This window comes from Pseudorca crassidens, chromosome 11 (genome assembly GCF_039906515.1).
Source record: "Pseudorca crassidens isolate mPseCra1 chromosome 11, mPseCra1.hap1, whole genome shotgun sequence".
Classification (NCBI taxonomy): Eukaryota; Metazoa; Chordata; class Mammalia; order Artiodactyla; family Delphinidae; genus Pseudorca; species Pseudorca crassidens.
Genome location: NC_090306.1, coordinates 34,949,020 through 34,976,984, shown reverse-complemented (window position 1 = coordinate 34,976,984; position 27,965 = coordinate 34,949,020). Strand labels below are relative to the sequence as shown.

At 36.2% G+C, this 27,965-nt stretch overlaps 1 protein-coding gene across 3 annotated transcripts in view; it reads right to left on the bottom strand.

The window, feature by feature from the left end:
* Positions 1–27,965, bottom strand: part of LRRK2 (leucine rich repeat kinase 2) — a 154,908-nt gene that overhangs the window by 18,969 nt on the left and 107,974 nt on the right. For all 3 annotated transcript variants that reach the window (XM_067696182.1, XM_067696183.1, XM_067696184.1), the window contains 9 exons: positions 27,136–27,290; positions 25,908–26,054; positions 25,558–25,749; positions 24,754–24,900; positions 21,492–21,592; positions 18,264–18,454; positions 12,892–13,052; positions 3,972–4,142; positions 2,645–2,745 (listed from right to left, as the gene is read on the bottom strand). In XM_067696182.1, the coding sequence (XP_067552283.1) occupies positions 2,645–2,745; positions 3,972–4,142; positions 12,892–13,052; positions 18,264–18,454; positions 21,492–21,592; positions 24,754–24,900; positions 25,558–25,749; positions 25,908–26,054; positions 27,136–27,290 (1,366 nt within the window). The remainder of the gene's footprint in view (positions 1–2,644; positions 2,746–3,971; positions 4,143–12,891; positions 13,053–18,263; positions 18,455–21,491; positions 21,593–24,753; positions 24,901–25,557; positions 25,750–25,907; positions 26,055–27,135; positions 27,291–27,965) is intronic.

Here is a 27,965-nt window from a genome sequence, read left to right as displayed (position 1 = left end):
AAACCCTCAAGATTGTTATGTAATCTGTAAAATACAGGTGAAATATAAGTGAAAATTAAAAGAAGAAAAAGTAAAATAATAATTAAGCTCTGGAAAATTTTGCTTTGATAATTTTTTTTTAAAGTCTGTGTAATTAACACTGGTAGCAACCAAAATTAAAAAGTCAGTAAGGCAACTAGTCAAGATGATTATATGATGTTTGATAAAGGCAGTGTATACATGTCCTCAGCTATTTCTGAGTAGGAAATTTAAAATTGAACAAAAATTTTTCAATGAATTATTATACAAAATTGAGAGTCCACAACATAAAAACAGCTCTTATTTTGATCTATTAAAATCTATTTCATTTAAAACATAGTGAGAGTTCTGTTTCCAATAATATGGTGGAAGAGGTTATTTGGACAAAACTTCCAGCTGAATACAACTTAAAATGCTGAAGAAATTATTTTTTAATCTCTTAAAAACATTAAAGATCTGACAACACCATATAGAATTTTCAGGCCAAAATATTAATGAAAGACAGAATCCAGAGAGGTCAGATGAACCCTGAAGCCCAATTTTCCCTTTAGGCATTTATCTATTGAAGCAAAATTGATGTGCGGTTTTTAGTGCCTTGTGAGGCCAGTGGGAAAGAGTTAAACCTATGACCTGCCCAAAGTGGAGAATGTAGTCTTGTTCCCATAAAACTGGGATCCCAAAAGGACTGCATATTTAGAATAAATGAGAACCAGATATAAAGCCACTCCACACTCCCACTCTCACTGGTTTATAAGAAAAGTTGCCTTGGGACTTTACAGACACAGGGGGAGAGAGCAAAAGAACCCTGAGAAACTGTTTATTAATTAATAAGCTTGTTCTCAAGATTTGTAGACCAGATTCTCATCACCTGGGTGATTCAAAAACATCTCAAGCCAGGAATTGAGTGTAAAGCAATTTATAGCAAGATAATCCAGAAAAAGATGTGCAAGACCTAGATGCAAAACTTTATTGAAAGACACTTAAGAAGACCTAAATACAGAGATAACCCATATTCAAGAATAGAGAGACAATATATCATAAGGATATTGTCTACAGATTCAATGCAAGTCTAATCCAAAGCACAATAGAATTTTTCATAAAAGTTGACAAAGTGATTTAAAATTTTATATGGAAAAACTAGACTGAAGAACAGCTAAAGCATTCCTAAAGGATAAAAATAAGGGGGGAAAGAGACTATTATAAAGCTTCAGGAATTAAGACAGGATTGTACCGGAGGAAGAACAGGTAAATTGACCAATGGAAGAGAATGTGTGTGTGTTTATCTTTGAGTGTATATTACAGAGTGGAAATGGAAAATAAAAAGATCAGTAGAAGACAATGGAAGAAACAATTTCATAGATGAAGCTGGAAAAATTGGTTACCCATATGGAAAAAAGGAAATTGGACCTAGATTAAAATGTCATTTCCTGATAGATTCAGAACTTAACTATTAAGAACAAAACTTTTAAACATTTTGAAGAAACAATAGGTAAATATTTTTGTGACTCTGAGAGAGATAAGGACCTTTTAAAACAGGACCCTAAAATTAATAACCATAAAAAGTATTGTTAATTATCTCTGTTAAAATGAAGAAAATCTGTTAATCAAAAGGCACTCTTTAGGAAATAAAAATGCAAACCATGAATTGGGAAAAGAAATTTGCAACATATATAACCAACAAAGTTTTAGTATACAATGTATAAAGAAGCGCTTTTTAAATTTTATTTTTACAAAAACAACTCAATAGAAAAATGGCTAAATAATGAACAGGCATTTTCCAGAAGAGGAAACATATATGTGACCAATGAATATATAAAGAGATGCTCATCTTTATTAGTAATTAGGAAAATGTAAATCAATACACAAGACTGAATCTATTTGGAAAAAATTAAGAAGTCAGATAGTACAACGTTTAGGGAGAATATATTAAAAAAAACAGCTACCTTAATATACAGGTGATGGAACTGTTAAGCTAGTACAACTTCTTCAAGAAATGATTTAGATATTCCCATATCCCATGATTCTGCAATTCAACTCCTGGTTAGATACCACAAAGCAATTCTGATACAATTTGCACTAGGTGACATGTACGACCGCACTCATTAACAGCACTATTTATAATAGCAAAAAACTAGAAACAATACCAATACCCACTGATATGATCATGGGTAAATACATTGTTGTGCATTCAAACAATGGAATGGAATAGTAGGGAAAGTAATCAACAGCTATGTTCAACAACATGAATGAAGCTTACAAAATAATGTTGGGAGAACAACTGAAAAAACTCAGAACAGCACGTGACTATGATTCCATTTTAAATAAATTATAAACTGGGTAGTAAAATCATAAGAAGAAAAATAAACAATGATTATCATGAAAGTCAGGAGACTGGCTACATATAGAGAAAAGAGGGTGATGCAATCAGAAAGAGGCATATGTGCGTTTCTGGGGTGTTGGCCCTTTATTTTGTGCCTGGGGTAGTGACGGGATAGAGGAGTTTTGCTTTATAACTGTTTTAAACTGTGTGTGTTTGTTTATATGTTTGAGTATATATATTTGAATATTACATATATATTTTTGATGTTCTGAACAAAATACTGATAAATTTTGACTACACAAATACCTGGGCAGAAGTAGGTCTTTCCTGAGGATTTTCTTTCAAACATTTTTTAATTAACTTCTCAACCATAGGCCATGGGGCACAACCATATTCTTTAACTGGATCTAAAACATTAAAAAACATATCACGCTTAAACACTGGACAAATCAGAACAATTATTTTATTTCTTCTCAATGTGTATGAGAGGTCCAGACATTGCAAAGGAACCACTGATCTCTATAATCCCATATATATCATGAATCTACTTATCACCCTTAAAGCTAATTTTGTTAACTGTCTCCACTAGAGACATCAAGAATGAGTTCTTAATTTTTACAGTATAAAAAGAGACACAAATACCAACTGAATAAAAATAGATTTTCCTTTCATACCTTCATTTCAAATAGACTTTGAAAACACTTTTGTTCATATAATAGACTGCTTTGCAAATACTTTTTATTTTAATATTCAATGTAGACAAGCATTTAATCCATTTAATCCAAAGTTACCCCCACAGTCACTTTGTGCACATTTGTTTTTTTTATAAGAGGTATGCCATTTTTCTGATTGGTATAGAATACAGACCTGAAAACTTTCACTGGAAAGCTAACTGATAAAATGAGGGAGATGACCTAGATTGTGCACAAAGTTTAGTCGAATAATAATAGATTTCCTTCTGTTGGGAATCTTTAAAGGTTCCCCAGAAGGAGATAGTTAAAGCTGTATTCCCTGCAGATGGAACATAGTATACACTCAAAACTTTTCTTAAATGAAAAGAAAAGCAGAAAATATGAGAAACTAAATATATTTAAAAGAATACTTTAGAATGAGAACTGAAGAGTTAAGGAATGAATGACAAAGCCCTAGAATTTCTTTAAAGCATGAGGCAACCATTCAAAATGAGATTTGATTTCATTAAATACTCATTTACTAATTCTTACTAATATTTACTACTAAAAATTATTATTGTAAATAATTCAAGCTTCCATTCCTGCATAGAAATTACTTCACTCCAAGAAAATGAAAATAGCCCAAGCTAATGGACACTTAGTAACTCCTTACAAGAAGAAAAGTCACTAAACCTGGAGTTCTAATAGTATTTCCTTCTCTGAGTATTCTTCTAAATATAATACCAAATATATCAATATTTGGAATATTAAAAAGAAGCCCTATAAATTCTATTTTTCTCATATGATTTTATTAATATGTCACAGAATTTAAGAATATTCATGGACTAAAAAAATTTTCAGCTGTGAAATGAATTACTATACAACTACAATTAAATAACTTGGAAATGAAGCTGCTATTAAAAAATAATAATAATCTTTATTGTAGATAAAATAAAACTTACCAGGTAATTTTCCTTGTATTGCCAATTCATCAAACTCATTTGGGAACTTCAAACCCTCTGCTATTCTACCTCCAGTTGTCAAAATATCATAGAGTAGCAAACCAAATGAATAAACATCAGCCTGTTGGTTATAAATAACATTTCCTCTGGCAACTTCAGGTGCACGAAACCCTGAAAGTAAACAGACATATTAATAAATATGCCCAACCCCAGAACTTATACACCCAGGGAGGTATATACTTAGGCATATGTGCTGATGAAGAGACAGGAAGATGAGTTCTAAACAGGCCACATCACCTCTATAAGAAGACATCTTAATCAAGTCAATTAACAGCCCTGTCCCAGGACATTTCACCCCAAGGTCCATCTTGAAGAATAATAAGGATAAACATTCAATAATAAATTATTAAGTGATATTTCATAATTAAATAAATAAAGCCTAAGAGGGGGGAAAAGTCTACATCATTCTTAATAATAACTATTCCCAGAGCAGTGTTTCAAACAGAGGAGGAGACAGGAGGGAGATTTCTAGACTTCACTCCAAGTCACTTTAACCTGGCTGCAATGCTAATGGCCTTATCATTCCAAGAATTGTGACTCTGCTCCTTGAACCCAACTGAACACTAAAAAGAAAACCTCGAATAAAACGAATAAAAGCCCTCTCTCTCAGGTGTAAGTTCATGCCTGAAATTCTCTGAAAGAAAAATAAAACCTTTCATTTTGCAATAGAGATAAATCATTTTTAAGCACTTCAGGGAAAAAAAAGTAATTTCAACATTACCTGTAATAGTCAACAATCTAAGGAAAACCAACTATGTTCTATATATAAATATTTGAAAAATAAAAACATTAAATTATCACTTTTTGACTATTAACTTCATGAAGATTAAAAACAATAACAAACCCAGAATGGGAAATAGGTGCTCTAATTCAAGTTTTGAGGGAATTTTAATTGATAAACCTTTCTAGAAGGTAATTAGTATTTCAAAATTCAAAATATGCCTACCCAGCAATATGATTTTTAGAAATTTAATGTTTAAAAATTAGTTTCATAAATGGGAAATTTTTAATTTACAAGTCTATTAATTAAAGCCTTTCAATATATCAAAAAGTTCGAAAAAATTAAATATACATCAAGATGTGGTTAAGTAAATTACTGAAATATTATGTAACTGTTAAAACTGGTATTTGACACAGAAAGATGTCCCTGAAATATTAAGTAGAAAAAGAAAACAAAGACGCAGAATTTACAATACAGTATGTATATAAAACACTCAAGCACATTAAATCTAGATATATCTCTTTGTTGCCGGAGTGTTATTTCCACTAATTTATTAGAAACACATCTTTTGACCTGCTCAATAGCATTTGCTGCTTTCAACTCACAACCTTATGTTTTGCAAATCAAATCTTAATTTAAAACATCATGGAGTATTTCAACCAAAATGGGGAGGGGAGGGGGACTGAGGGCATCAAGACCTAAGCTACCAACATAACATTTAACTATCAATCTAAACCATAAGATCCTCCAAGCTACTCTACATGTATCCTTATCACTGAGGACTTCCCTGGAAAAGCAACTGCAATTTCTTCAAAAACTTTTGCCTTATTTTTCAGTATACTGGTCACCATAGTAGTAACAGGAAGAATAACATTTCAAGCTACTCAATGTATTCACCACTGAATTTAATTTGGGATGAAAATGAACACTTTTAATGTTACTTGTCACCGGAAGGCTAGAAATAGAAACATTTCCTGCCTGTTTACAAAAGAACAGTGTTGTCACCTGATCTAATACTGTGAATGATCTATGGCAGTTATGGACCATGCTACTGTACTACACGGATACCCTCTTTAGCACTGATGCCCCTCAAAGACTACAAATGTTAAGTACTAACTAAAATCCTAAATGTACGTTGTATTAGGCTGTTCAAATAAGTCGTTTATTTAAACATGTATCACTTCTACTTCTAGGTAAGATAGAATAACAGGGACTAGACTTACCATTCTGCATAAAACAATGAAATAACTAGACAACATGTATGAAACTCTGGACACCAGGAACACAAGACAGTGATCTCTGAGAGAGAGCAAACAAACAAGATGAGTTTTCTGAATGCCCTTCAGAGGACAGGGAAAGGGAAGGCAAACAGAGCCTTCTGTGTTAAGAAGGGGGCCCCCTGTGTTAAGAAGACAGAGCAGAGGGCTTCCCTGGTGGCGCAGTGGTTGAGAGTCCGCCTGCCGATGCAGGGGACACGGGTTCGTGCCCCGGTCCGGGAAGATCCCACATGCCGCGGGGCGGCTGGGCCCGTGAGCCACGGCCGCTGGGCCTGCGCGTCCAGAGCCTGTGCTCCACAACGGGAGAGGCCACAACAGTGAGAGGCCCGCATACCGCAAAAAAAAAAAGAAGACAGAGCAGAGAGTCCAGGAAAGAAAAGACACCTAAGGAATGTGCCAGGCATTGTGCTAAACACTTTACATGAATTTCTCATCTGATTTTCACAACAATCCCCTACAACAGATACTATTATTAGGTACTACTGTTGAACCAAGGAAAGGAATTAGGTAATTTCTCCAGCCCTGGCTAGTAAGTGGTAGAGCAAGGATTCAAACTAAGACACTGACTTCATAGCCCAAGTTTAACAGAATCTAGACAGTCAATAATCATTAGGTCATATATATCTATCTCCAGAATCCACTGCGGTGCCTAGAATGTGCACCATTGAGAAAGATTAATTTAAAACAGACATTTGCTCTTTTTATTTGAACATAAGTCTAAATGCTATTCATATTTACTCTCATAACTTTTTGCTTATATCACAGGCTAATACTCTCAAAATCTAGAGTAAATGCTAATCATCTTGTTAAAAGTTTTTCTGCAAATAACATTTTCCCCAATGTGAGACAATACCACAATTTGAGCTGCCCATGTTATAACTGATTTATAGAGGCAATGACACTATTTATATGATGAAGAGATGGGAATCACCTGGGGATCATTTAAATAACCTCAATGTCTGGGCTCCACCCAAACTATTTAAATCAGAATCCTGGGCATGGGGTCCTGCTACCCGTACATTTGAAAGTCCTCCAGTAGCTTCAAACATGTGGCCACATTGAGAGCCCCTGCTCCACACCTACTAAAATACAACTGTAAAGGACACAACCCTAGGGGATATATCCCTTAAGCCCTACATGTTATCTAATATACAGCCAGAATTGAAAAACATAACCAAAGAATCCTCCATCCTCCATCTGTCACTTAGACCGCATGGAACTTCTTGCAGTTATCGGAATGAGACAAGTCATTTTCTACCTTAGCACGTTTTGCCTGAAATGTCTCCTCCCACTTACTTATTTATTTACTCAAACCTCAAACTTCTCCTTTAAGATGTCATTCCAGAGTCACCTCCTCTATGAAGGAAGTCCTGACGACCCATAGCTCAGTTAACCACTTGCGTCTTGCACTATCACTGTACCTTGAACTAGATCTCCTGCTGAAACTAATACAATGCTTTATGATTATTGTTTACAGCCCTGTTTCTCCTGGCAAAACGTGTGCTTCTGGAGATGAAAATTTACATTTATTAATGCCCATTCTCCAAGTTCACCACTAAAACAGCTAACACACTTGGCGCAACTGCAACATGCCAGCTCTTCTCTATGTTACTTACATGGGTTACCTCATTTTACCCTTAAACAACGCTGAGGTAGGCATTATTTTTCTCGTCACAATTTACACAAATGAAAAGTGAACCCCAGAAAGTGAATCTTGAGCACCACACAGCTATTAAGTAGTGACACCAGTTTGATATTTGGTAAACATTCAATAAATTATTGCCAGATGCATGAATAAATGAATAAAAAATAAGAATACCTTTCCCTTAGAGAATTATTACAAGTCACAATGTTAAAATAATTGGGAAAATATGATGCATTTGTCTAAAAACTATATTTAGAGATACTTTTCCAGAGAAGTCTGCATTTAAAATACCCATAGATCAAAAACATGAGAAATTTATAAATTAGGTCTGACTATATATCACAAAGTACACAGAAACATATACTTTCTTTTTTACTTTCCAAAAAGTCTGAGTAGAGCATGTTTCATAATTTCTACCAGATGATTGGTATAACCAGAGAATAACATTTTTGTTTACCCAAAGACTGTTGTATTTCTGTGGATGTTGGCGGGGTGAAAGCCATCAGTCAGCATCCATCTCAGTCAACAGTGTAACTGTCATAAGACCCAGAATTAACCGTTGCTACTAACAGGATATAATACATACATACCCATTTGACTGAGTTAAAGTTGAATCTCTCCAAATTATTTGAAGTTGAAAGTTTCCATCCCATATTTACCTTTGAAAATGTAGACAGACACACTGCTGTGGTACTTGCCAATAACCGAATTGTTTCTACCTTTGCGCTCCAGCTATGATGGTACCTGGCCAGGGGCTGTGTTCTCAGGAAGGTTGGGTTTGTGTCTTATGTGACCCTATAGACATTTTTAATGGTCCCTAAGCTTTATTTAGTTTCCTTATCTGTAAACCAGGAATAATAATAGGACTCATGTCAGAGGGTCATGAGGGTTAACTGAGATAATCAACCTATGCAAAGGGCTAAGCATGAGACAAGCACTCTGTTCGTGCCACGAAAGGTTTGCTCCCATTACCATATTCCCTGAGACAACAGCAATGAACCCACACTCACATGCACACACGGTGTTAATGCACCACAGTAAGAGTTAGTATAAAACTTCACAAAAGTTTAACAATAACAAACACATGGTGTTTTGTTTCTCTAAAATTTCCAAGTTAAACCTTATATTTTGTTTCTCATAAAGTTTCTAAGTATAACATTAACAGGAAGATCCATTAAAAAGGAAAAGACAAGGAGAGAACTAAAATCATATGAGAGGGAATGATTTTCTTCTCAAACATAATTGCTCTGGGGAAGGAAAAGTTTGGTGATGGTGGCAGCAGTGGTGACAATTACTGTTATTTAAAATTTTTAATTTGAGTTTAGGGCTGAGGTGATTAGAAGTGCTCTAACAATAATAAATACAGTAGAGATAAAGAGAAGGTCCAAGATATAGCAAGGAAAAATGCTTACCATGTATTAAGCAGCCTGGGGGAAAAGCGGGCAGAACAGAAAGAATCGGGCTCTGGGTTTCCCTGTCATGATCTTGCTCCATACTTGTGTTACTGCACATTGATACAGCAGATTAAAAGGGGTCAGGAACAAGTATCTGGCTTGGTATGAAAAATCAGTTGGATACTGAACTATAGACAGGTGTTGACCCAAACCAGGAAGACACATAAAATGAAGGGCCATGAGTTTGAACAGAGTTGAAATGAGCTGGCTGCTGGCTTGCCCAGCCCCCTGAGGGAGCACAATCTACAAGGATCAGAGAGGTCCACTGCCAAGTAGGGGGTTGAGGCTTCAACAGCAGGATTTCCTCTCCACGAACACAGTGACGTGGCTGGGGGGAGGGGGAACGAATTGCAGGCCCCAGATGAGTGGCCTGGCCCACCTTCATGAGACATGACAGTAATGAGCAGATCTTCCAAGAGAAGAATGCCGTCATGTGCCCATTTCTAGGTGGGTTTACGAGGCCTGTGGAATCCCATCTTCTAAGACTATTCTTCCAAACCTGTACGTGACAATATTTGTGGTTTCTGGCCCTGTAATTTTGCTTTGTTTATTTGGATTTTTAATAACTAAGGTTAAGTAAACCTCTTTAAGTGTATGTCATAGTTGTATGTGATCCAGGAGAGCGACTACAGGCATACCTTGGAGATATGGCAGGTTTGGTGCCAGATCACCTCAATAAAGCAAGTATCGCAATAAAGTGAGTCATACAAATTTTTTGGTTTCCCAGTGCATATAAAAGTTATGTTTACAATACTGAAGTCTATTAATGTGCAACAGCACTATGTCTAAAAATAATGTACAATCCTTTATTTAAAAATACTTTATTGTTAAAAACTGCTAACGATCATCTGAGCTGTTAGCAAGTCACAATCTTTTTGCAATAGTAATGTCACTGATCACAGATCACCATAACAAACATAATAATAATGAAGAAGTTTGAAATATTGTGAGAATAATCAAAATGCGACACAGAGACCCAAAGTTAGCAAAGGCTGTTGAAGAAAACAGCTCTGACAGACTGGCTTGATGCACGGTTGCCACAAACCTGCAATTTGTAAGAAACACAACATCTGTGAAGCATAATAAAGCAAAGTACAATAAAATAAGGTATGCCTGTATAGGACTTAAAGCCAAATAGCTCTGGATTCAAATGTCATTTAGACTGAGCTTTATCTTGGCCACTTACTGCATGACTTTGTGCAAGTTACACAATCTCACTGAGCCTCAGCTTCCTCATTTTATAGATGAGAAGATAAAAGCTAACTTTCAGCCCTGGCATGAGGATAGGATACCATGTGTCTAATGTATCTGGCCCTGAGCCTGGGACACAGCAGGTGCTGAAGAGATAATTATTTTATTATTATTGAACAACCCAGAGACACTTGAGCCAGAAAATATACTTTGAAATGTTTATGAGAATGCACACTCTACTTCCAACAGATAGCCATGTAAAATGAAAGAGATGATATGTATTTGGAGCAAAAATAAAACCAGGCATTGGAAGCTGGGGCCATTTGCTTATCTAAGGACAAAAATGGGGAAAGGGGAAGAGGGTAGGGGACAATTTTGCCTAGTCAGATATCCTCTAAAGTACTTTCTTCTGTCTTAAGAATGTGTTTTAACTGATCTTCAATCATCAAGATGATGTAAAGCCACCTGTAATTTTATTTACAAATAACTAACCATGTAAGATTTCTCCAGAGCTAGAGCTGCCCCCCACTAAACAGATGTCAACCCTTCAATTTTCTATTCCCACGCAAACTGAAATCTGAAAGACAAGATGTCTGTACAGATTACTTGCCCTATGACTGTTTCTTACTAATCGGAAGCTGAGATTCTGATGAATCTATTATTAGAAGAGGAAAGAGAGCTGAGAAAGGGAGGGAGAACTCCACGTGGAAAGAACATGTCTGAGTATAAGATCATGAAAACCCAAGAACAAAGGAAATAGAATTTTCACTGGTAGAAAGTCAGTTTACAGTTAAAGTAATAGGAGTATTACAGCAGGCATGACAAGAAAAGAGTTGGGTATGACACTTAAAAGCAATATTAAAATCTAAGGTAAGAAAATGATGCCTGTGATTTCTGGAGACCATAAATATAACAGTACGCAAAATGGGTATGTCTCATTTTACATAGTAACATGACTCTACAGTACTTTTAAGTATTGAAGCATTAACAACCTATAAATTATGAAGAAAGAAAAACAAAGTTCAATGTTTGAAGGTTTAAATTACTGTACCAGTCAGAACCCTCCTACACTATTGGTGGGGATGTAAATTGGTACAGCCACTATGGAGAACAGTATGGAGGTTCCTTAAAAAACTAAAAATAGAACTACCATATGACCCAGAAGTCTCACTACTGGGCATATATCCTGAGAAAACCATAATCTGAAAAGATACATGCACCCCAATGTTCACTGCAGCACTGTTTACAATAGCCAAGACATGGAATCAACCTAAATGTCCATCGACAGAGGAATGGATAAAGAAGATGTGGTACGTATATACAATGGACTATTACTCAGCCATAAAAAATGAAATAATGCCATTTGCAGCAACACGGTGGACCTAGAGATTATCATACTAAGTGAAGTAAGTCAGACAGAGAAAGACAAATCTCAGATGATATCACTCATATGTGGAATCTAATTTTTTAAAAAATGATACAAATGAACTTATTTACAAAACAGAAACAAACTTAGAGATATCAAAAACAAACTTATGGTTACCAAAGGCAAAAGTGGCGGGGAGGGATAAATCAGGAACTTGGAATGAACATACACACACTACTATATATAAGAAAGGTAACCAACAAGGACCTACTATATAGCAGAGGGAACTCTACTCAATATTCTGTGATAAACTCTATGAGAAAACAATCTAAAAAAGAAAGAATATATGTATATGTAAAACTGAATCACTTGGTTGTACACCTGAAACACAACACTGTAAATCAACTATACTCCAATAAAATTAAATTAAAAAAATCTTTTAATTAAAAAAAGTTTTTAAAAAGAATAAGAAAGTATGCTTGTATCAAGAACAGTGCAACTAAGAACTCCAGTCCCAAAGTCCCTACCTGAAACTCTTGGAGTTAGAAGTATTTAGGAATTTATACTTTTTCATATTTAAGAAAGTAATAATGCATATAACAAATTACATAAAATTCAGTGGGATCAGAGCCAACACCCTGTACTCAAACATGTTTATATTTCTGCTGTGAAACATACACACATTCACAGTGAATATGAGAAATAAAGATCCTAACAAGGATCAATTCAATCGGGTCAGATTTTGCCACCGAATCAGTTATAAAAAAAAAAACTTTGGATTTTCAAAGTTATTTGGGTTTCAGAGTTACAAAAAAGGGTTTGCGAACCTGAATTTGGTTTGCCTCATTTTTAGGTAAGTGTTATCAGTAGCTAGACTAAAACTTTGAGGTTCCTTTTCACCACCTCTGGAGTATTTAAACATTTTTAAGTCCAACTTTTAAAAATATAACTTGACATAAAACATACTCTATTTATTTAATTTGTTTTTTACCCTGGAAAATTACATCAGTTGATTTTTTTGCCCTACAGGATATAATATTCAAAATCACAAACGTACTGGTCACAATTATTCACATTCTGGTCACAACAAATATCTGTTCACAGTGTGATAGGCTACAGTGTTCTCTTGATTCTCCTGAACTCACAACTGAAGTCAGTGGTTATCCATTCTGAAGAGGGAATTATCACACAAACCTTGTCACCCACCTGGTGTGCCCTCTGACGTTTTTATCCCCATTCTACAGCAGTACTGAGCAATCCCATAGTCCGCAATCTTGGCAATGATGGCGGCATTGGGATACAGGGTGAAAAGCAACACGTTGTGGGGCTTCAAGTCACGGTATATAATCATGGCTGAGTGGAGGTATCTGCCGTGAAATGCACAGGAAACCTTATTAAAATGTGATTATACCATAATAAATTTTGTCATTATTTTTAAAAATATATGTTTATTACACAAAGCATCAAAAATTCTGTGCTAAGTTTCACCTTCAAAGTTAAGAGATATTGCAGAAGGAAATCAAAACCTACAAGTCCAATATTACAGAGCAAGCTTATGCTTTTAAAACAAACAAAAAGACACGTCAATCCTGATAAGTGATTTAAACTTTAAGGCACAACCACTTTAAGCAAAGTACCAATTTTTGAAGACTTACCTTTTGTATACTTTAAAAACTACTTAAAAGGAATTCTGAATTCCCTCAATACCATGTGACTATTTTAATTAGTTTAAAATGTAAATATGTTAAATAAGAATTGATAGTATTTTGTTATAACTCCCATTTATTTAAGTTTTAATTTTCTTAAAACCACAGAGACGTTTTTCTTAGCTTTTAAAATTCTCTCTATTCCATCTCTCCTTTGATATTTATTTTTTTCTGACTAAACTATTTCCTAATTTTTTGGAAAATATTTTCTACTTTTTCAATAGTAATAAATCAAAATAAAAGACTTTTCTAGCTATCAATACTGTACCGTTTGAAGATGTAATTTACTTTAAAACCCAATTCCGTTATAAATTATCAAAGAACATTTTAGACCAAGAGTTGGAATGAGTAAAACATTGTCTTGGGAAAGGTGATATGGGGGATTTTAAAGTCTTTCCTTTTAGAAACAGATCCATTCAACCATCAGCAACTAGAGCTGGACACTCACTGTAGGTGAAGAATAAAAACTAGTTAATATAAAAAATAAAAAGTTTTCATCTCAACCAGGTCTTGTCCATTCTGGAAACATGGCCGAAGAGCCATTACTTTGCCCCAACTACTAAAGTAACTCTATTACCTTTCCTTACACACTCGTAAAATTCAGATTTCCCCCACTCTGTTTACCCTGCCCTGTGACATTAAATTTGCCATAGCTCTGCACATGATCTCACAACTACATTATGTCTTACCTTGAGAAAAGAATTTTTCATAGAACTTAATAGAGGTAAATTTAAATCCATCGTTTGTGGCTTTTGGTTTAGGTTCACATTATATCAATAAATATTTACTCCATTACCTAATACCAATCACTGCTAGGGGCATTAGGAGCAGAGTGGCAGCAATACCCTGAACTTTCCACTGATTGATGGGAGTGTATGTATCATTTAACGGCATCAACTAATGCAGGAGAAGATTCTTTCTCTTCCAGGATGTAGTTAAGACATTTGACATTAGGCCTATTCCTTTCAGTAAACATATTTTTGGTTGAAAAGTAAGATAGATGTACTAATGAAGTTGACCTTAATAATAAGTTATGGGCTTAAAAGAAAAATTTACTAAGGGCTTACTGGAAAGCCATTAGCTACTTTGCCCTGCTGAAGAGAAAAGCTGGGAGATTAAGAACAAAAAAGTTAAAGCCAAGTCATACATAATTGAATGGCATCCAAATCCTTCATAATGCGTGCCTCTTTCAGAGTATTTATAGAATACAGACTCTCTCGGAATATTTTCCAAAGGTTAAAAAAAATTAGTTAAACTTAATTTGAAATTATGTCAGTGGGAGAGAAAGATTATCTGGATTAGTTAAAATGTTCAGTTATAGAATTTAATCTTAAAACTGCAGTTTTAATAGTTTTTAATAGAATAGCAGAATAGCTTTCAAAATATTAACAAGTACAGATCTTGTCTTACTAAGAATAATTCAGCCATAATTTATGTATTACATGACAGCGAGCATTGTCAAATATTTTATTAAAACAAACTGGTCTAAACTCAACTAGTCGTTTTTAAATTGTGATTATCATCAATGTTGCTAAGAAACTCGTATAACTTAAAGTAAACTTTATCTCATCCTAAAGAGAATTACTCTAAAAATAGAATGTCTTCATTCATTTAACAAATATATATTGGGCATCTATGAGGGACAGTCACTGGGGATAGAATGTCATCTTTGTCTCCCTGCTCTTGAGGGGCCACAATCTAGGAGAGACAGGTGCTCAAATAAGGTTGCAGAAATGTGATGAGTACCAAATGCTAGGGAAGCCAGAGGAAGAAAAGCACAAAGGTACAGATAGCAAAGCAGACTCTCCCACTAGACTATAAGTTTTAAACCTTGATAAGAGCAATATAATCCCTATCTTTCCTTCTTCAGCAGCCAGCACAAAGTCCTGCATGGAGACTCAAGAAACATGTGTTAGCCAAACCAACTCTTCATGATGCAGTCAGACATCATTGTGGAGATGGTATGTGAGCAAATTCTAGAGGAAAATGAGTTCTCTAGGCAGACAATTTTTTGAAAAGACAGGAATGACAAATGCAAAGACAGACATGGATGTCAGTGAGAAGTCAAGCCCTTCAGCATGGTTAGAACGAGGGCAGTGGAATGGGAGGAGGCTGGAGAGGCAGGCTAGAGGATACATAAAGAGTTTTGACGCTATGGCCAAGGAGTTTAGATGTATTCTGCAGATAACTTGGAATGCCAGGGAATTTCAAGGATAATTAGATTTTTATTTTAGAAGAATATAATATCAGAAATGTTCTGATAGTTCCCCAGAGGTACCGGACCAAGTCAGCAGTAGTGGCATAAAAATAAATTAATCAATTAAAAAGATGATGTAAAATAGTCAAGGACCTGGCGGACAAATGAGTACTTACTTTTGTGGGAGAGGGGGTTGCTCTGGATGTGACTACGAAGACCTTTGTTGGCAAATGGGAGATACAAGATAAAGAACAGATTCATGGTGGAAGGAAAAAGAGAAAGCAAATTCAATTTTGAACATACTGAAACACAGAAGCTTATGGGAAATATAGGTGACCATATCTTCAAAGTTAGTTGAGAATTATAATAAAGAGCTCAAAGCAGCAGACAGTTAGAGGTGTAAACTAATAGCTGAAGGCAAGACTGCAAAAGAGAAAATATGGAACATGAAGAAAGTTCCTGTATGTCACTCTAAACAGCACCATCATTTAAGGGACTGCAGAGGCGTGCGACTTTATTGTCTCTTTCTACCTCCATAGTTATAGCTCTGTGCTAAAATATATTTGGGAAGACAGACCCTAATGCTGAGATTTTTAAATACTTAGTGCTGGGAGAAGATCGATTGCTACTGAAATCTACTAGCCTCTTGTAGCACAAGACCCAGAAAGCTCCCTTGGCATTATGCTGAGAACAAATCAGGCAAATGATAGGAAAATATGATGAGATTTCACTTACTTTAACAGAAACTGCTGGATTTGTTATTTTAAGTAAGGTCTTCAAGTTATTTAAGAGATGAGGTCTTTCAAACAGTGATGAATTTTTAAAAAAATCAATTATTCATTTTATAAATAAGCACTTTGGGAATTATGTGGAAGATTTAGGGAAAAACCAGGACCTGGAGTCGGTTTAATCAAGGAAAATGACCAATACAGCTTTTGAAATACATAAGACATAGTTGCCCTTTATCTAGATTAATTTAGTACAAAGTTCCCCCTGGTGTTCAAAAGTGGATGTAGCAACCCAGATCCAAATCTTTGCATTCCTGTTTCATATAATAATCTGTGTTTTTCAATAGCTTCCGGACTCTTTCAGGAAAGGAAATCTACTCATTTTATTCTCCTATTATATCCCCTATACAGTATTAATAGTTATATCGTATATATCAATAGTTTAGTTTTATTTGTTTGTGATCAGTGTTTGTTCTCCTTACCATCCATTCTATTTACATTTCTGGATACTGCTCAAAAGGAATAGACACTATTTAAGAAGGAAAGGAATAGAAGGAAATTTGCATCCACTTTGTGGCTACCATGCACCAGGCACTGTCTTCCTTCCTTCCTCCCTCTCTCCCCAGTGGCAACATGTGTAATGAGAACGCACCGTTCTAGGTGCTGAGGTACAACGGTGAACAAGAGGAAAAATCCTTGCTATCGTGGCACTTAGATTCTGGTGGCAAAGACAGACAATAAACAAACTTTTAAAATAAAAACATAAAGAATACCCGGCAGTGATAAGTGCTACAGGTGCCAAAGAGACACAAGGTAGTCAGGGACACCCTCCCTGAGGAGAAACCTGAATGAAATGAGAAGTGAGCCAAGAGGATATCTGGAGGTTCGACATTCTGGCCAAGAGAATAGCTGGCATAAAGTCTCTGGCATATTCCAGAAGCCTCGGGGAGGCGAGTGGCTGAGCACAGTGACCAGAGTGAGGTGGGAGAGGGTTGGTAACAGGAGAAAGATGTGATCCAACTTCCATGCTAGAATGATCACTCTGGCTACTGTGTGAAAAGCAGGTTATCTGGGGGGCAAAGGTGAAAGTAGGGAGATCCGCTGGGCGAGAAGAGATGACAGCAGCTTAGACACTGCTGGGAGGGAGAGAAGTTAGGAGAAGGAGCTGCATTGAGATATGTTTGCTAAAGACATTTGCTGAAGGATGAGCTGTGGGATGTGAGAGAAAGGAAGGACTAAAGGATGATTCCAAGGTGACACAACTGGGTGACCGGAGATGGAGAGCAGTGGAAAAGGGGGAAATCAAGAGTTTGACTTGGGATGTCTTCAATTATTACAGAAGAACTTGAAACACTATTCACTAAGTATTAGGCACAGTTTAGAGACTACAAGAAAGAGAGAATCAGAGATATAAAATCAAAGCAAGTGTGTGGACAGTCCCTCTGTCTCCAAAGGCCATGGCCTTTCCACCCTCCAAGGCTCTGTCCGGATGCCATCTGGCTGCGGGGCTGGGTGCACCTCTGAGACACACTATGGTCTTACAGGACAACCCAACTCAAATCACTCCAGTCCCCTTCAGAAATATGGCCTCATCTTTCCTCATTAGAATTACCCATGATAACTGACACTTTCCTTGATACTTTGAAGCCTTACCTATATTTTTTAGGGAAGGTAGGTCAATACAGGGTTAAGATCATGGGCTCTGGAGAAGGCCTCCTGGGTTCCAACTGTAATTCTGCTAGCTATGAGATCTGCACACTCTTCCTACTCTTATTTTATGAAATTATAAAATCTGATCAGGGAAATGGTAGTTTTACACCCAAATAGTTTGTGAAATATTACCAGGACACATTGTCACAGGGCAGCGCACTTCTCAAAGTCTGAGAGTAATTTTGGGCTCACACTCATCATGCCCTGAATAGAAAACAGCATGACCTAATCTATTACCTCAGACCATCAGCCACATGTAGTGCAATCCTGTGCTGCAGCGTTCTGGTGAGACTGGCTTTGTCTTGTTGAAGCAGGCGATCCAGGGAACCCTTGGAGGCTAACTCCATCACCAACATTCGGGGACGAACCCCAGCTGCCAGCAAAGATATTAAGCTGGGATGGTGGAGGTGGCAAAGCACCACCAGCTCCTGCAAAGTCAAGAATCATTTCAGAGTCATAGACAATCAGCTTTTACCCAAGTGTCTCCTTCCTTAAGCCCATCAACACTTGGAGCACTTTTCCCTGAGTGACTGGATTATAGCAAACTTTCCATTTCTTCTTTGAGCTTTTTTACATTTTCCACATTTTCAGAATTAAACCACTGGTTTTGCAACCATATTCTGAATTAAAATTTTAAGTTCTCTTTTTCCGTTTGCTCTGCTTTACTGGAACATTTAATGCTAGGACAGGACACTGTCCTATTGTGGCACACTAATAGGTCATGTCAGTTTTGCCTACTGAATCCTCCTTAGCCACAGAATCCTTCTCAGCCCAACATCCTGAGCAGCCACTACTAATCAACTGCACTTTGAGGCATGTGAGGTACAACCTGCCTATTATCTCTGGTTTAATGACTAGAGAGTTTTCTGGAGAGAAATGTCTAAGTCTAGAGAAATGTATGGCATTGCCCCTGCCTGAAACTCTCTAATGACTTCCTGTTACTTTTATTGGGTTGGCCAAAAAGTTCGTCTGGGTTTTTCCACAAGGTGTTACAGAAAAACCCAAACAAACTTTTTGGCCAACCCAATAGATTAAGATCCCATGAACTTAAACAGCCATTGCGGCCTGACCCGATCTGCCTTAGCCCATCTTTCAAACCTCATCTCCTTTCTCTCTCTTCCTTATTCACCACCCTTCTGCCACATTGGTGTTCATTAAATCCCCAGCACCGCACACACCCAGCTCCTGCCTTCCAGCCACAGAGTCTTTGCCCTTGCTGATCCCTCTGCCTAGAAATCCCTTCACCCTTCACACAGCTAAAGGCTTCTTGCCATTCAGATCTTAGCTCAAAACTCTTACTTCCTCAGAGTGACCTGCCTTGGACCACCCTTACTAAAGAAAGCAATCACCAGGTGCAACAACCTCTCTCTAATCCAAGAAGTTAGCTGGAACAGAGAGGTCTCCAATCTGATTCCTAGGCCACATCTTGTGAGACTTTACAACCTGTTTCATGATACTGTTGTTTTGAATTTCATACATGTTATTCTGTATATTTCACTCTACTCTGAAACTGTATTTAGTTGAAATTTATAGCTTATGTGGTATTAAACTGATTCATGTTTTTTTGTTTTTGTTTTTTATGATTTTGCGGCACGCGGGCCTCTCACTGCTGTGGCCCCTCCCGCCGCGGAGCACAGGCTCCGGACCCGCAGGCCCAGAGGCCATGGCTCACGGGCCCAGCCGCTCCGCGGCACGTGGGATCCTCCTGGGCCGGGGCACGAACCCGCGTCCCCCGAATCGGCAGGCGGACTCCCAACCACTGAGCCACCAGGGAAGCCCTGATTCATGTTTTAAATTATGATTTCTGCAGAAGCTCTGCTTCTTAACAACCAGCTTCAAAGATGAGTATCAGTGCCAACTGCATTTATCAGGAAACTGATGTGTGAAGAATTCTGCAAGCTGAAGAATAAAGGCTCAACGCCCTGAGAGGGGCTTTTTCAAGAACACGGACTTCAGACTGCAATCATACTTCCTTAGTAGATAAAAATCTTTTTTTCTTCTATGTCTGATTAGCTCAGTTGGCTAAAACTGATGAGAACAAGTCAAGTTGGCTTTGTTTTCTTTCATAAGCACAGACTGGAGCCTAATCCAAATTTCCTATCCTAGAAAAACAGCTCACTGATTGCAAAGAGAAAGGAACAAAAAGAGTGTAACAGATCAGCCCCGATTCATGACCACAGGTAGAATGACCCTTAAAATGCAGCACTGAATACAAGTGTTTTCCTTTCCTTTTCTTTTTTTCTAAAGAGGCATATTACACACACTCCATTGTTTCTATTTCTTCTACTATTTCCTTGGTTCACCTAGCTGCCCATACACTAATCAGTCCCATAAACCTTTCTAGTGTTCTGATTTCCAACAAGGTTCCCTGAGCACATTACATAAAATTTGAAACATATTGAAGACTAATGATCAAGACTGAAAAATTACAATTAATACAACAAACTGCCTACAGATAGAAAGAGATTGTGCTCACATTTGGTTCACTGACTTATAAAATATTATATACAAAATATTTATTAGCTTATTCCTAGAGCTACAGTGTAATTTTTGGTACTAATAATCAAAATTACTCCAGGATATTTTACACAGACATGAAATTATTTTCATTATTCAGAGTAACTAATATATTGCAACTGTATTTTTTGTTGTTTATATAAGTTATTTAGATTCAGATTCAGGCACAATTTTTTTTTAATAAATCAAGAAAAAAATAAGAAAGAACAGATTCAAAAATATGGTTGAGTTCTGGTGTAAGACTGCAGAATTCACATGGATTTTATCTCTCCTCTCACCCTGTCTCTCTCACTCATCCCTACTGTTAGGACTCAGAAAAAAGAAATAAATCCCCACCAGTATTCAAAACAAGAGAGGGTACTGGAGTGACCACTCTTTGTTATGCATGCAATCAACTTTCACTCTTCCTAACAGTACCCTGACTTTTGCTGAGGTATCCAACCCTCAGCCAAGCAGTCCATGAACTTTAAGGGGAACTGACCCCAATCTCAGCTTCAGGGAAAGGTGGGGATATTTTAAATAATACCCTGCTCATTATCACAGTGATTGGTTCAATAACACAGGCCTAAGCCAATCAGCAACAGTACTGCCCTGAACATTGGAGCTTGCAGAGAAAAGAACGTGTGACTTAACTGAGGCCAAGAGAAGTTTTTAAATGGACTACTGTTGTATGGATTTTGGTTCCTCTGAATTACAAAAATGCAAAAAAGGTACCCTCTTTTCTTCTGTGCTTGTAAAGCCTGGAACAAAAATTCTCAGAATACTGTCTTTGTTTTTCAACAGGAGTAAGCTATTTCACTCCATAAAGAAAGGACAAAAGTAGGATTTCATAACTAAACTCAAGTAAACTTTGAGGGAAAATACGGTAATTACAAATGCATGCAAAACAAGAGTTCCAGGAGATTAACAATGTATGATTTAATGTAATAATACTGTTGCATTTCTTACTTGTCTTAACAGTCTAAGTGATGTATGTTTATTAAAAATCTTCACAGCCACTTCTTCTCCTTCATAGGACGCTCGATAAACAGATCCAAAACTGCCGTCACCTTTTGAAAAGAAAGTACAAAGCACTTAGGTTAATCTGTGCAAGCAGAAAAACTCAATAAATTGTATCTTTTGTAATTACATCTGTTTCAAAGATAAATATGACCCACTAGTTTCACTGAATCAAGTCTCCTTTAATGCTTTCTCTTCCTTCTTCTACTCCATGAACTAAGATGGAGTTTCAGGGGGAAACGAAGGCTATAGTAACAGTTAAGTATTGGATTCAAAACAGGATTGGGCAAATAGAAGAAGGAAAAGAGAAGGAAAGCAAGTGGAGGGGGAAGGGAGACAAGAAGAGATGGAGACTTAAATAATAGACATATCCTGCTCTGATTCCCTTCAATCTGAACAAATACTGACAACAAAGAAAAAATTTAATGAGCAGAGAAAAGAAATACACTCTAGGGAAACATAAAATTTTCTGGTGGGAGTAGTAGAGATTTCTAATTTTTTAAAGCCCTTCCCTATTTCATAATCACTGCCATATTAAATTGGAGTATGGGCTGTCGTACCCTTCAGGTAACTAAGAGGAAAAATAAGGTTAAGGACTGCTATTGTGTACTTGTGACACAAAGGTGTGAAAAAATTGACACATAATACCACTGAAGTATCTTCTATTGTGGCTCTCTGGAAAAATAGTCCATTACAGAGGAAATGTACCCCCTCCCATAACTCTTCAGATAGACAAACAAAACCCCATATATGTGTATTTTAAAATATTCAGTTGACCCTTGCACAACACACAACATGGGGTTAGGAATGCAGAAGCCCCGAGTGCAGTGGAAAATCTGCACACTGCTGTCTCTGCCTCAAAAACAAAGGAACTGAAAAATGTCTCACCCAAGGAAAGGAAGCTGAAAACAGTTTAGATACAATCAGGACTCAAACCCTAGTTCTTTTGATTTCACACACTATAATCCCTAATTGAACACAAACTTTTCCCTACATTTAGTTAAAGATCTGTAAAATAAAAATACAGGTACTGTATTTATTGAAAAAAAAATTGCAGATAAGTGGACCCATACTGTTCTAATCTGTGTTGTTCAAGGGTCAACTGTATTTACAAAAACAAGTCTACTAATATTCACAAATCTATTAATATGTGTCATATTAGTCACTGCCTAATAGTAACTGCTATCTGGGAAGGAAAGGGTTAACCGAAGCCCTAAAATTCACTCCTGTCCCACAAAGAAAATGCCGAAGGGAGGGAGATGAATGACCTCCCCCAGATCATCCCAGCATAAAGATACCAGGGTGTTTCTGATTGTAAAATGTTTTTAGAAGGATTTATCTGATTTGTTCAGATCAGTGGCTCTCAGCTAGGGTGACGTTGCTCCCTATCCCCAGCCCCCACCTTTGACAGTGTTTGGAGACAGTTTTGATTGTCAAATCTGAGACGGGGTGAAGAGATACTACTGACATCTAGTGGGTAGCGGCCAAGGACGCTGCTAAACACCCTGCAATGCACAGGACACCCCTCATAACAAAGAATTATCAAGTCCCAAACAGCATCAGTGCAGAGGTTGAGAAACCTTGACCTAGATTGCTTTTTGTATAATAAACATGGAATTTATGAGTTTACGAGAAATGGGGCTAGAGAATGGGGAGTACTCTTATAAACATTTTCCTATCTGCATAATTAAAGAATATAAAACACAGGTGCTTTTGAAGGTGGTCAAAAGGTACAAACTTCCAGTTATAAGGTAAATAAATACTAGGGATATACTGTACAACATGATAACTACAGTTAACACTGCTGTAGGTTATGTATGAAAGTGGTTAAGAGAGTAAATCCTGAGAGTTCTCATCACAAGAATAAAAATACTTCTTTCTTTTTCCTTTATTTTTTATATATATGCAATTATGGATGTCAACTAAAGCTACTGTGGTAATCGCTGCACCGTACATGTAAGTCAAGTCATTATGCTGTACACCTTGAACTTATACAGTGCTATATGTCAATTACACCTCAGTAAAACTGGTGGAAAAACACAGGTGCTTCAAAAGTGAACTTTTTGAACATTTCTACATAACATTGCTCAAAACATGTCCATTAATCTGAAACACAACTTAGTGCACTAAAAGGGTATATTTGGGGGAGCTGTATCTGATGGCTTGAGACTCTTTCAGAGAAAGAAAATAGTATGTCTGGTACTTGTCTGTATCTTTCAAATCACAAGTCAAGTTTGGTGTTGGTTAAGATCTAAGATTCAGTGTTAACAATTCAGCATTTTGCATTAGCCTACTATTACTAATATATTCACTCTCAGAGTGCAAAGGCATTTAAAATCATTCAAAATTTCCCAATCAATGTAAAGAATAAAGGTACAAAGGAGTTTATTTACCCCTACATGTCATATCCCAAATTTTGGACATTGTTTGTTAATAATATTAATATCCTGACACATCGTCTCATCATTCTCTCTGTGGAAATTTAATTAAAATAAAATGTATACACACATAACAACAACAAATACTCCACAAAGTAAAGTCAGAATTGTCTTCAAATACTTTACATTAAATCAACTCAATACGCTCCATAGCTCCCAAGTATTCTCAGGAATGTTTAGAACTTGAGTACATCACCAATTTAATGCTTCTGAATTTTTAATCTCAAATTGGCTTTTTATGAATATTTTAATGAAAATTTATGATTGTCATACTTAGCAACAAAATTGCTACAATGACTACTTAGAGGTGTTCTTCCTTTACTTATTCTTTTTGTGACTGAAAAATGGCTGCATTATTCAACTGAAAACTTCCTAAATGCCTTCCCTATCACTGAAAATTAAAGCAAATGCAAGGACATATTTCATAAATATGTGTGCTTCCATGGTGGTCCCATCCTCAACTCAAACCCAGCCTACAAAAGTGTTGGGGTTTTTTTTTTGGCCGTGTCGTGCCACATGCAGGATCTTAGCTCCCTGGCCAGGGAATCAAATCCGCGCCCCCTGCAGTGGAAGTGCAGAAACTTAACCACTGGACCACCAGGGAAGTCCCAACATGATATTACTTTAAAATATATTATCTCAAAGGAAAAACGTTACAAAAAATATATGAAGACACTAAAAACTATGACAATATAATTATATGTAAATATTTTCTAGATTATAAATAAAAGCTGCACTCTAATTTTTATTCTCAAATCAACAAAAATAGTTACCTAAAAGAAACTCTGGAGCTTGTTCAAATTCCAATTCATCATTATTCAACATAATATTTCTAGGCAGGTCAGCCAAAATCAAGTCAGGAGCAATCTGAGATATTGGAACGGTGAGCCTTGGTTGGTCTGGATTCACTAGGAGGTCTCCTGAGAAGTACATAAAACATTTTTTTTTAAAAGGTAAACTATTAAGGTTGTACATAAGTTTGTCCTTTTGATTTACAGAAATAATCACATATTTTCTATGATTTCTAATCACTCTTTAAGGTTTTCTTACCAATCTTATTTTTCTCTAGAAACTGAGAAAGTTTTAAAAGTTGAATTAATACCTATCTACTAGGAATTTTAAATACTCATTCCTAGGTTCACTCACTAGAAAGTAGAATTCAGAACTGCCTTAGACTATTGATACATGACTAGGAAATTATATATTCTTTACTTTTACAACATTCTTGGAGCACTTAGCCTATGGTTATCATTGCTAAGTTACTTCCATGTATCATCTATTTTAATCCTCATAACAATTCTATGAGGTAGTTTTGGTCAGTACTCTTATTTCACAGATGAGGTTATGTTGCTCAATAGCCAGTATTCAAACTCTCAAACCAACATTTTTTCTGAATCTAGAGTATAAGATCTTACTGGGTAATAAATATATTTTTCTGAACTGTCACTACAATTGAATGTAGTATCCTCTAACTCATCCCTTATGGATAAGAATAATTTTTACATTTATTTCAAACCTCACTTCACAAATATTGAAAGGATCACTTAAAAACATTTGTAAGTTGTATCAACACATACCTTCTTCTACTTTCTTCATCAAGTTGTCAAGTAAGATTTTCTGATGTTCTTCACCATCATTAAAACTATATAATGCCCACTTCTTCAACAGAGTTTCTCCTTCACCACAAATATCAATCTCCAATAACCCTGGAAACCACTCTTCCATGAGAGAGTCAATGTGGTCCACAACTTGGCCCAAAAGAATACAGCCTACATAATCCAAAGAAGACTTCATCAACACCCTAGCTGAACCTTATTCTGTCACAAAACTGGAAAGAACCTTATTCTGTCACAAAACTATAAAGTTTTTTTAAAAAGTTGAGATTTCTTTAGTGGTACAATTCAAAGTTTTTAATTAATTTCCTTACCTTTTCTACAAGAAGGAACTGTAATTTTTAAGAAACTCTCTGGGTGATTATCTAAGACTTCAGATCCTACCAAGCAATAAGCTTCAGGAGACCAATTCAAGTAGATGCCTTGTCGCCAATACATTCTGTTTGGGCGAAGTGCTCGTTCTGAAAGAAGTTTAAATGAACCCACATATAGTCATTAATTATTAGCGGCTCCATAAATTAAAGGGGAAAAATTCACTGCACACACCACAAATGACAGTAAGAGAGATATATTTGTTTTGAAGGAAAGTACTGGAATCGTTAATGACATGAGTCCCCATCCATATCTATTAAATATAATATTAAATATTTTATCCTCAATTTTGGAATGAAGTAAATAAAATGCCCAGTATACAACCTAAGATAGATTTCAGGTTCATGGTGTTAAGTAGTTTTGTATGTGTAATAGATGAAGAAAGAGAATCATAAATAAGTTCCCATAACTTTTAAAAAGAGGTTGGTGGTCATGCTAAAACCAACACTTTGACGTGATGTAACTTTCTATATGTCGATTAACTGCAAGCAACATAAGGTTTACTTCAGAATACAGTACCATCTCCATAAAGCTGATTTTTAAGCACATAAAAAATTATTTTTTCCCTTTGGAGCACTAAGATCTCTCTTTCTTCCAGGAGGAAGAGCTAGCATTATAAACACCCATTTTTATTCTTTTTTGTAAACCCCCCAGGGATTGTGCAGCAGAATAGAGCTATTATAGACCCTACACAGAATGGTCTGAATGGTCAGGAACTGTTACACTGTTAAACAAAACTCCCTGACTGCAGTGGTGGCCATTCCTAGTTTTTCTTTGCGCGCACGTGCGTGTGTGTGTGTGTGTGTGTGTGTGTGTGTGTGTGTGTGTGTATGTGTAGGTTGGGTGGGTGTGTTTAAACAAATGATGCTTACTAATTTCACCTTTTAAAATTGCTACTTCTAGTCTGCTTTGGCTTGCAAAGTGAGATAGTCATAGGCATTGTAAATGTGTCTAAAATAAGCACACATGGGCTTTGAGGAATTTTCTTCTTAACAAATTGCATGAATTTATTTGAGTGTATGTCTTTATATTGGCCACTCTGAGGTCTTTTGAGCTTATTTTCTGATTTTCAGCTGTCTTTCAAACAAGTAAACTCTGGGAAAATGACATTAATTTTAATATGCTTTCCTCCTAACTTCTCTAAATATTAATTCTTCATTAAATACATACCTCTTCCTGAAAGCATGTAAGGTGAAATTTCAAGTAATCGATTGATTAATCTCGACCAAAAGCCCATTGGAAAATAAGGCATTTCATACAGTCGAATGATAATTTCAGAGTTCTCACAATGGGGAAGCTCTATTACAGGTCTGTGGTCCGACAAACTAAAGATAAAAGGACACTGTCATTATACAGCTTCATAAAATACCCAATCATGTTGACCAAAGTGCTTTACTACTTGAAATCAATGAATTGAAGATAAATATTCTAAGCAATTGCACTTTTTATAATGTTCTTTCGCTACATGCTCTTCCTACTCAAAATTTAATGGTTATTTAATTAATTCAAATGCATGATCAGATGTAGATGCATGAAATTTTTTCAATAATCTTATTTATACTATAAATAAATTATTACAGTTCGTTATGCATAGACGAGTAAAGGGATTATGTAAAACTTGAAAAAAATTCATGTCCTAGAAAAGAGTTATATCTATTTTTAGAATTAGTTACCATCCATCAACCAATGCAACTTGCACTTTTCAATGTCATATTACTTTGTAACATTTCCCAGGTGCTTATAAAGCAGTAAGAATTTCTACAGTACAGGGCTATAACTTAGGCCTCCATTGTGTTGCCCATACCTCTGAAAATTCACAGCCATAAATTATTTTAAGACTATGTTGAAAACTCATTATATCCCCAGAATCTGCGTAATAACTCTTCCAGTACCATGTAAGGACACACACACACACACACACACATGCACACGCACACACACACACACAGACTTATCTCCACTATTAATCTTTATTAAATAAATTAGGCAGTGCTAAATCA